Source organism: Sprattus sprattus, assembly GCF_963457725.1.
Source record: "Sprattus sprattus genome assembly, chromosome: 7".
In the NCBI taxonomy this organism is placed as follows: domain Eukaryota; kingdom Metazoa; phylum Chordata; class Actinopteri; order Clupeiformes; family Clupeidae; genus Sprattus; species Sprattus sprattus.
Window position 1 is genome coordinate 13,748,075 of NC_137926.1, and position 11,105 is coordinate 13,759,179.

The 11,105-nt window shown below is 42.7% G+C and overlaps 2 protein-coding genes across 2 annotated transcripts in view; both read left to right on the forward strand.

Annotated features, from left to right (window-relative positions):
* Window positions 1–403: 403 nt before the first annotated feature.
* Window positions 404–5,591, forward strand: wee1 (WEE1 G2 checkpoint kinase; the record flags this gene model as incomplete). The annotated part of the gene is made up of 10 exons (XM_080842167.1): window positions 404–892; window positions 1,496–1,701; window positions 1,996–2,062; window positions 2,282–2,454; window positions 2,689–2,957; window positions 3,191–3,277; window positions 3,613–3,698; window positions 3,860–4,030; window positions 4,258–4,403; window positions 4,596–5,591. The coding sequence occupies 10 exons, from the start codon at window positions 404–406 to the stop codon at window positions 4,750–4,752; spliced, it is 1,851 nt and encodes a 616-aa protein (XP_080698293.1). The 3' UTR covers window positions 4,753–5,591.
* Window positions 5,592–6,342: 751 nt separating this feature from the next.
* The window catches only part of swap70b (switching B cell complex subunit SWAP70b), a 16,833-nt gene continuing 12,070 nt past the window's right edge, over window positions 6,343–11,105 (forward strand). The window contains exons 1-3 of the mRNA XM_080841645.1: window positions 6,343–6,470; window positions 7,152–7,292; window positions 10,514–10,687. Coding sequence (XP_080697771.1) covers window positions 6,375–6,470; window positions 7,152–7,292; window positions 10,514–10,687 — 411 coding nt within the window. The 5' untranslated portion in view covers window positions 6,343–6,374. The remainder of the gene's footprint in view (window positions 6,471–7,151; window positions 7,293–10,513; window positions 10,688–11,105) is intronic.

Consider the following 11,105-nt stretch of genomic DNA (forward strand, 5'->3'; position numbering starts at 1 on the left):
GTTAACGAAGCTTCTCGCTAACAGTTAGCCTCTTATCGTGAAGTTAACTTGACTCAAGCACAGGAGCTTGTCTTTGGATCTTACAACAACATCTTTCGGATATTTTACACGGACTCGTATCAGTCTTCAAGGAGGTAACGTTAAAATACGTTGGACCACGTTATCTGGAAGAGTTTCGTCATGGTGACTTCGACATAAGTTGGTGTTATGATTCAGCCAGCCAACTTATTTGCTAACGTGGATAGCTCGCTATGTTTTGAACCCTTCTCGGTAGCTAGCTAGATGGACGGCTAGCAAACGTTACTGGATCGGCATCGGATCTTGTTTTTATTGTATTTATTTAATCTGTACTTTCGAACAACCGGTTCTTCTCAAAGACTAAACGCTCTTGTGTGAGCGAAATATGGAGGGGAAAATGAGTTTTAGCTGTAGGCGACTTGAAAAGAGTAACGTTAACTCTCCCAGCCTGCGGCCTATTCGGCAAAAACTGAGCTTTGCACCGAGCGACGGAGAGGAGGATTGCATAGAAGATGCTAATAACAGCACGGGAGCCGAGTCGGGCTTTACGGAACTGGATTCCCCGCTGCCACTTCGACGGAATAGTGCCGACAAGAGACATGATTCAAACAGCAGCCCTCAGACAGCGGACGACGACGACATCGAGTCCTGGGACGAGGAGGGCTTTGGGTCGCCCTCTCACTTGAAAAACAATTTCATGAACAATTCACCCTCTTCACGGAAAGGGACTCGGAGTTACGATAGTTCGCCAGAGAGGACATTTGTTCACGACGACGGAGAGGCGTCTAGTTCACCTATTCCAGACTGTCCCGATACCCCCCCACATAAAACATTTCGGAAGCTTCGCCTATTTGATACGCCTCATACGCCCAAGGTGAGTAGCTTTAGCATAGCTAGCCTAGCAGACTTACGTTTAGAGTGAGATGCATGAAGTTTTGGTGAACGCCACGTTGGCCTTTAACAAGCCAGCTTTACTAACCCATTTAAAGTTATCAAAATGTAACTGATAGATTACTTGAGTTGATTGATTTTGGGGAATAAGTTATTGAAGAGGATGTGGGGGTAACATAACATTTGTTTCATTGAAGAACACTGTTATTGATGGTTAACCTATGCTTGAAATAATGGAAAGTATTTAAAAAAGTATGAAAAACGATCCCTTTTTACATGCTTTTACTGTACATCCGTCAACAAAACACTCCTATGAGTGGTCGGTTAGTGAACTATGACTTAATCACAGGTGACCCAGTTTCTGCCAACTCCCAATTGCATAAGACGTTTGAGTGATCAGATATGGGTCAGCTCACTGGTTTCTGTTGAGCCCAACGCAACTATAGCGTTTACCATTGTTGCATGCTCGCATTAGAGACCTTAGAGACTACTTGTAAGTTAATTTACCACAACCACTTGGGAAACGTTTTGAAGGTTTAAAAGTTTTAAACTTACTAAATTAATTAATGTGATATGATTTTTGTAGAGTTTGCTGTGCAAAGCCAGAACGAGTGCATCAAGTAGCAGGCGAGTCGCTCTCTTCAGGGATGTGGATTCGGCGAGCAAAACCAGTCTGGACGGCCGGAGGAACCAGACCCCCCAGGTCAACATCAACCCCTTCACACCTGATTCCATCCTTGGTCAATCATCCACGTTTCAAAGGAATACTAGAAAGCGGTCGCACTGGAATGAGTAAGTTAACTTCATTTTGTATTATTTTATTAGAGGGAAATGATACCTTGATACAATTGCCAGGTTACTTGAATACAAACATCAATATGGAGTAGGACTTTCCATTTTCCTATGTTATGTGAGAGTTGTAAAGTCTTCCTTAAGTTTGTCTCCAAAGTATGCTTACATAACGACTGCTGGCAAGTTACCAAAACCTCATTTTCTTGTATTACTCAACCATGTGCTCAGAGAATTTACCACTTCTGCCCCCTAGTGCTGGGTGTATGTTATAACGCAGTGTCTGCCCATTTTCAGTTCCTGCGGAGAAGACATGGACGCAAGTGATGCTGAAATCGAAGATGAAATTGTTCCTCCATCAAAGGTAATTTACAATAGATCCTTCATGGCTGAATTAATTAATAGTTATGCTAAATACTATACTACTTCAATTTGTTTTTAAAATGGATAGTGTTGGTTCTTAAGCAGAGAGAGACTGAAGTTCCCCTGATAGAACAATGGGATATAAGACAAAATCACTCTAGTTTTCTGTTTAACTAAAGAGCTTAATCAAGTCTGACCTTGTTTTCTCTTCCCATCACAGAGAATCACCATGATGGAAAGCAACATGATGTCCAGATACATGTCAGAGTTCCATGAGCTGGAGAAGATCGGCTGTGGGGAGTTTGGATCTGTGTTCAAATGCGTCAAAAGACTTGATGGTTGCATCTACGCCATCAAGCGCTCCAAGAAGCCTCTGGCAGGATCAGTGGATGAGTAAGTCTACCCTTATGTGTCTGTTTTAATGTTTTTTTAGAATCAGGTGAGTGTATACAACTTTATTCACCAGCCAACTGACCTCTTCATCTGTGTGTTTGCACCAAAGTCACTGCTTTTGTTCTCCTAATTGAACCATTTTCTGCATTTTTGATGGGCGCTTGTAGTCAGACTGAACTTGAAAAATCTGTGCAACCGTTTGTTTGATCTGTTCTTTATCTCTCTTTTTTTCAGGCAAAACGCACTTCGAGAGGTCTATGCCCATGCAGTCCTGGGCCAGCACCCCCATGTGGTGCGGTACTACTCTGCCTGGGCCGAGGACGACCACATGCTCATCCAGAATGAATACTGCAATGGCGGAACGCTCTCTGACCTCATCACCGAGAACTACCGCAAAATGGACTTCCTGTCAGAGCTGGGGCTGAAGGAGCTGCTGCTGCAGGTCACCCGCGGCCTGAAGTACATCCACTCCACTGCCCTTGTGCACATGGACATCAAGCCTAGTAAGTTCAATTAAATTGTATTGAGCGCCAACAAAATGAAATTGTCTCATGTAAAATAAGTCGCAATCACCTGGGACATTCTCTTGTTTGCTTTTCAAAGTTCTCAAATTGCACTTCTGTTTTCACAGCATAAGAATGCTGTTTAGTGTGTGTGTGTGTGATTTTTAACAAAGGTGGTGTTTAGAATGTGAGGTCTTATTTGTCTTATAATGGGCTCTTCTTCCTCCAATTAGGCAACATTTTCATCTCTCGAAAGACTGTTGTGGAAGAGTGTGAAGATGAGGAAGATGGAACAACTACAAGCGTGATCTATAAAATAGGTAATTATCAGAGAGTGATGGGCTTCATAGAAACTAACATAGAGCTGTATTTTGCATGATTTTGGAAATGAAAAGAACTGTTGTCCTTACCACAGAAAAAAAAATCACTCATTGTTTTATGATGTGAACATATTTGTTTAGGAAGAAATACACTGGCTGAGTTTTCTTTAAACTGGAGGGTTGAGATGGTGTTTAGTGAAATAGAAGCATGTGTTATGAAGCATTTATTGTGATTGGTACTTAGGCAGCATGACTGTTTTTTTTATATAACTACAGTCAGGATGGTTGTACAATAATGTTCAAATAATTCATTTATTTGCCTTTTCTTCTCCTAGGTGATCTAGGCCATGTGACCAGAGTGACCAATCCCCAGGTTGAGGAGGGGGACAGTCGGTTCCTGGCCAATGAGGTCCTTCAAGAGGTGCGTGCCAAAGCATTTATTTATTTAAGTTTATTTTCTGGTTAAGTTGATCTCACGTGATATTAATTGACCTGTTAGAGTAAATACTTGACTTTTGTTTACACATCAGCTGATGTGTTTGCAGTAATGATGTATTGACCGGTTCCCTTCTCGTGTCACAGGACTACATTAACTTGACCAAGGCAGATATCTTCGCCCTGGCTCTGACTGTGGTCAGCGCTGCAGGGGGCGACCCACTGCCCACCAACGGAGAGAAGTGGCATGAGATCCGCCAGGGCAAGCTGCCGTCCATCCCACAAGTACTCTCTCAGGAGTTCTTATGCCTTTTAAAAGTAGGTGCCACCTAATTTTAATCTGAATTTAATTACTTGATGTGTGTACTTTTTCAACGCTTCTGGCAAGGTCTGTGTTGATTGTCATAGCATTCATCAACTTTGTTAAAACTCTTAAAATGATCTGCTCTTTGAATGTTCTCACAGGGATGAAACTCTTGCAATTCTCCAGACAGTGATTGATCTCCTGAATTGAAACTAAATATTTGTTTTTCTCTCCCTCTTAGCTGATGATCCACCCGGACCCCACTCGCAGGCCGTCCGCCTCGGATCTTCTCAGGCACCCAGCTCTGCTTACAGCGGCACGCATGAGTGCTGACCAGCTACGCGTCGAGCTAAACGCTGAGAAGTTCAAGAACGCCCTGTTGCAGAAGTACGTTTCCATTATCCATTTTAAAATGTATTTATTTAGTTTAAGATTCTTTGGAGGAAGTGTTGCGATTGCTCTACGAGTTACCCAGGCGGTCCACACCTCCTTTCTAAGGTGTATCAGAATTGGTACTGTAAGGCTACCCTAAGATGCCACATCACTGACTGACTTTTTTTTTTTTTTTTCATCCTCCAGGGAGCTGAAAAAAGCCCAGCAGGCAAAAGCGGTCGCAGAGGAGAAGGTTCTGTCCACAGACCGGGTTTTGACACGCTCCACACTGCAGGGTGGGGGCCGCACCTCGCGCCTGGTCGGCAAGAAGATGAACCGATCACTAAGCCTGACCATATACTGAAGCACACTTTCCTCAACAAACACACAACCCTGTAGAAATGGTGCTAGACAACAGACTCTGCCTGACAAAACTGTCAGTGCTTTCACACATGAGAACACTTTTTTTTTCCCGGTTTTGTTTTTCCTTTATCAATCTGCATCTGTACTTCTGAATCTCAAGGTAGAAATCCCACGTGATGCATATTTCGTGTTACTGAAAGTAGACACACAGTGCTTTGTACGCTGTTTGCTGAGAGCTTACACTTGCAAACTTCTCACAATCCCTCTAGGAACAGTAGCTCTACCGTTTGTTTACCGTTTGTTTTTCTCTCAGTGAAGGCCTGTCCTCCTGAGTTCTGCAGGAAAATTCCATAGCAAAGAAAGGTATACACGCTCTCTCCTGCACTTCCTGTCCCAGTCTGCAGGGGGCCCTCTTGCGCAGAGCCCCTACTTGCGATGCTAAGACTGGGTGAATGTACCAGACTAGATGCGTGCACCTTACTGCCTGTGAATGACATGCCTGACCGTTAGGCAAAAAACATGTGGTGTCCTAGGTGGCGATTGCCATGAAAATGAGCACTTTGGGCAATAAGGAGGGAGGGAGGAATCGCCACAGAAAAAGAAGAAAAAGAAAAAAAAAATAGAACCTGCTGCTATTCATGTATGTTATGAATCAGGGTTGGGAGAGTTGAAGACAAAATTTTGCCATTTTCTTTAATCATTGGTTTTACAATATGTTTATTGTTCTGCAATAATTAACGTGCCATAATTTACATGCATAAAATGATCCTTCAATTTGGCTCCCCATGTACAAGTAGCAAAATAGGAAGGTTCAGAAAATCATGCGTGTGGTAAAGATACTTACAATACATAAAAGGATGTCATTATACCAGTCAGTTAGACTGTTAAAAGTTAAAACTGGAACAATATCCCAAATCCCATATCCCCAGCCCTGACGGTAGCATTAAAGCAATCATTGTCCTGTTCTTTGGATTTCTTTACCAGTAAGTGATCGCTTTATGTTGACATATTGTATGGACATGCTACACCTTTGTTAAGGTGTAACATGTATCATTTTTGTGCTAAAACATTAATACCCTTTCTCTTGTAAATAAGTTCTCATAATAAATTCTCACCAATAATTACGTTTTGTGTTGTTACTTGACTTGTAGCTTCTAGTTTAAATTATATGTGTTTGCACCTAATTAAAGGCGTGCCCTCCTGTTAACAACATCATGTATCCACATCATAGGCCTGTACAATTCTCAAATGCATATGTAGTGGTTAATTAGTTAAAACTAAATGTGTATACATACACAGGAAGGGAGACGAGGGATGATTCCAATTGTATCATCGATCATTAAGGGGACTCCTAATTAACGATAGCTTACTGTTACAGAGGTCGATTACACAATATTTATTAATTGATTGATGGAAGTTCATGAGGAGATTGTCGATAATCCCTTCCGTTCAATGTCAAATCCGTTACTTCGGCGCTGTGCGGAGCTAGAACTTCAGATGTGTTGTCGCCTCCAGCCACGCAAGTGGCTCGTACCGGTCATGTGACCGCGACATTGTATCCCTCTTGAAAAACTTTCCTCCCCAAGTAAGTACGCAGAGCAAGCAGTGGGAGCTAAACTCAAAATGGCATTACGGGACGAACTGTTAAAGGCGATATGGCACGCTTTCACGGCTTTGGACGTTGATAAGAGTGGAAAAGTGTCAAAATCACAGTTGAAGGTAGGCGCTGGTCTAATTTATTTTACTACATTATCTGGACGAGGCACCTGACCAGACTAATTCGTTCAAGACATACAATGACTGACAAGTGTTCTCGAGTACTGAGTAGTCATATTGCTGGAAATATTTGCACTGATGTTGATGGTGTTAAAAAAGCAAACAATGAAATGCATTGTTGTTTGGTGTCATGGAATGATACAAACAGTTGTCTACGATCTGACAGCACGTTTGACTTGTTACGTTAAAATAAGACTGTCATTGTTGTCCCATCTTCATGGAAAAGAGTGTAGTGTGGTTGTAGTTTTAAATCACTTCGAATTATGTCGTTTTGTGTAACATTAACGAAATTACAGGCTGTATTAGCAGTCATGGGAGTATTTAGATGATGTAAATAAAAAGCAGATGATGTACATTAATGTTCATTCTGGCTCATTATTGGTAGCCTAGTAGCTTGAGCTCTGGTGGTTTGATGAGCTAGTCCTGATTTAAAAATGCAATTAAGATGCCATATTGAATTACACTGTGGTGCACTTGACATTGTTGAATATCAAACTGCGTTGTGTGTTGATACTCTTTCAACCTTGGTGTAGGCATATTTGAGAGTGATGAATGAGGAATATATAAGAGAATGTAACTACAACTCCGATTAATCCATAACCACATACGTTTTGTGTTCTGCAGGTTCTCTCACATAACTTGTGTACTGTTATGAAAATCCCCCACGATCCAGTGGCACTTGAGGAACACTTTAAAGATGATGATGAGGGGCCTGTTTCTAACCAGGGATACATGCCATACCTGAACACATTTATCCTGGACAAGGTGAGCAGCCCTTTCCTTCAGCTCTTGAGAAGGCATCCCCCTTCAGTGGTTACTGGCGAGTGTCACTATAACAAGTCTGAAAAAACCGTGAGATGCCATTGCTACTGATGTTATCAAAGTCAGCCATCTGAGGCTTTCACCTCTCTACTCAGACACGCCTCAGGTGCTTTCAACATATCAAAAGTTTTAAGACATAGGATACAGCAGTGATGTCACTCTGTTCTTGCAAATTCGAACTGCTCTTGTAGTAATTATGTTGCAAACTTGGACTTAGTGCTGATGAACACATTCATTTTCCCTCCGCCCAAAACAATGCCCACTATTGGGTGCCACGAATGCTTTGAGTGTGTTGGCTTTTGCAACAGGAATTAAATGGAGGAACCACGTTTCACAATGCTTTACGCACAGCACAGCTGTGGAAGTATCCGCTCATGTTGTATTTAAAAAAAAAAAAACCTGAGCATGACCGCCTGAGAGTAAGTAGTGCTCATGTCTGACGTGCCAACACCTGAGGGCTTCTGGGCAGCATTTCCTGAAAAGCACTGCTAACTGTGCACCTCAGGATTGCTCTCAGACATATGAGTGCGTCCACGAAATTCAATCAGGAATTCTGGGCCTTTTTGTCTTGTCATGTTCCCTGAGCAGGGACAAGCTCCCCCCTCAGATCCCCTGATGCCAAAGGCTTCTCTGTGTGAGTGTGTCTGTCTGAGCCCCTATTCCCGTTCTGTGCCTCTCTTTATGACCCACCACACACGCGCAAGCACACACACACACACATACACACGAACACACAAACGCACACACACGCACACCCACACACACACACAAACGCACGCACGCACACACACACACTTACACATACGCACGCACACATACACGTACACGTACACACACACACACACACACATCCTCCACCCCTGCATTGAAAGTCCGTGCCAAGTGGAGTGGTTGTGAGACACTCAACCCTCAGTACCTCAGCCCCATTGCTCAACCACAGAGAGACCTAGCACGTGAAAAACAGACTCCCTGTGTGCATCTAGACCGGCAGGCAGCAGGTCTCTGGGCTTGCATTGATATGACCATTCTTGTGGTCAGATGGCCTTGGGCACTCTACAGCGTGGATGCTGAGCTATGCGGTATATAAGTCCCTAGCCTTGACCTCTGCATGTAAACATAGAATTCTTTCTGTAAAAACAACGAGAAAAGGTGCTCGTGTTGTTTTTATTTTATTTTATAGGGAATGCAGTAGTGGAGCTGAGAAATGTTGCTCTGCCCTTCACGCTCTCTAATTCTGGAATGCATTGTTAGCCGGCCGCTCTGTGTAGGAAAGCAAACAAAAGAAAGTGGGCCTACACAAACAGTCCCCCAAAATTAGAGCAACTTAACCAAACTATGCATGTGTCTGAGAAAGAGAGAGAGAGAGGGGCAGGCAGAGAAAGAATGTCATTCAGTGTGTGTTCATTTTAGTTGGCCTATGGTGTGGTGTGGTTCCTGTGGTGTCACAGCCTGAAGTCTTTACAAACGCACTCATAACGTGCATACATGTCCCTGTGCTTACACGATCTCCTCCGGTCTGTGCTTGTGCCTTTGCTGTTGCATTTGTCATTCGTCAGGGCAGCCTTCCAATCCTTGTTCAGTTGATGGCATTGAGCTGTGTTCTGGTTTTCTACTTCACATTAAGAGTCACAGCTCATTTGAGTGGGAGTGGGGGGAGCGATAAGGTGCTGTTTGTAAATCTCGTAAGGTGCCCGGTCTGCAGAATTCAAATGAGCAGCTTTATCTGGAGCTGAGCTAAAGCAATTGGCACTTGGGACTTGACAAGGCTCCCATTGTAGAGTCACCGGGCAATGAACGATGTGTGTGTGTGTATTTGTGTGGACTGGTCAGGATGGCACACGCTTACACACATATGAATATGTGCGCAATGAAAAGAAGCTGCACTGTCTTTAACCCTCTCTTTTGCAACATCAGACCGCTGTGTCTCTCCTGCAGTAGACTGGATTATAGTCAGAAAGCATTTGTGAGTCTGTCCTCCCATCCCTCTTTGTCATGTTGACTCAGACGCCCAGCTCTAAATAGACATAGTTGTGGCTGCTTCAGAGATGTGCGTATCTGTCAGCTGACTCAAAGTATTTACAGTTGCACCCTGAGTCTTACATTGCTGATAAGTTTAATGGAGGTAGAAAACTGCTTTCATTTAAGGTCTACAGTGTAGTGGTGAACTAATGTACTACATTCAGAAAGGATGGAACTGTAACTTCCGTTGGAGCTTAGAAGCATCGCAACGAATGTGTCCTCCAGACCAAGCTGACCCGAAATTGTTTGTCACTAGTGGTTGGCTTCAGGGATGAGGAATGGAGTTAAAAGGATATTTTGGTTTAATATGTTGAAATTGACATTGTATATCTTGTCATGGCACAATGACATCTTTGCTCTGGCCTGTGAAGTGGTTTGTCTTCATACACACTGTCACAGTCTCTCCCCAAGGCCATATCATATAAAATGTATTATATTTTTTGTTATTATGGTTGATGTTTTGGTTTGTTATGTTGACAATGACATTATCTGAATATGGTGTTGTCATGGCACATTGTTTTTTTTTCTTCAAATCTTTGATTAGGCCCATGAGGTGTTTAGGCTTCATACAAACTCTCAGTGTCTCTGCATAAGGCCATATTATGAGGCATAATTACTTTGCCTAGATTCATGTGAATGTTAAAATATTTGGTACTTTTACCTTTTTCAGACAATTATGGTCAAGAAATCTGGAAGTTGTCTCCAGAAGGCTCTACCAAAATGTGAACTTGTTTGTTAGTGTCATGTGAAAAAGGGACTTTGCCAGCCACTTGTTGTGTCCCATTGTCGTGAGAGATTTTACTGAATAAACGCCAGTAGTTTCCTCTACTGAAAACTTGCCAGCGGTTTCCTTAGCAACGCTAGTGTTCCGAGCCTGAAGAGAGCATTTCCTATTCGCAGTTCTGTTTGTGCTTTGTATAGTTTGCCTCCCTCTCTCCTTGGGAATGGAGGCTGTGATAAAATGTCCTGGACATCTTGTATCCCCCAGTTCTGTGCTCTGGGTTTGTGCTCATCTAGGGTGGCTTAACATAATCTTTTGTCCAGCCGTGAAAAGATATGCAGAAGTTAATTCTTTCCATAGTTGAGAGGAATTCAGGCTGCATATCTGCGTAATGTTCATGCTAAATGTGTTGTTCTGACTGCAGGTCCAGGACAACTTTGACCGTGTGGATTTCAATAGGATGTGCTGGACTCTGTGTGCTCGAAAAAACCTCAACAGAAACCACCTCCTCATCACAGACGATGATGCTTTTAAGATCTGGTGCATTTTTAATTTCCTGTCAGAAGACAGATACCCTCTAATAATGGTTGCTGAAGAGGTAAGCCTGTTTGAAACACCCCATGAAATTGAAACGTTTACTGATTTTAAATGTATTTAGCATTTTGTAATGGGTATCACAGAAATGTACTACAAAACCTTGGCCACAGTCAGTCTTCAAGTTTGAATTTGTAAAGTGGGAATTGTGGCCTGTAGAGGTTTTGTGGGCAACATTTTGAAGCGAAACTTACAGTTTTGGGTTTTGATTCACCCTGCTGAGGCCTGAGTGTATTGGAATCATGGGGAATTTTAAATAAAGGCCTGTCCCTCTTGTAAAACAACCTGATCCAGTTTCCCAACATCGCTCACAAAGAGGAAGTCCACAGCTTCCTGTTGCATCATAGATTGTAAGGATTTATTAAGAGGCAACAATGACTGGGGGAAGTTTGACGCATTTAAAAGATGAGTAGAAATAACCA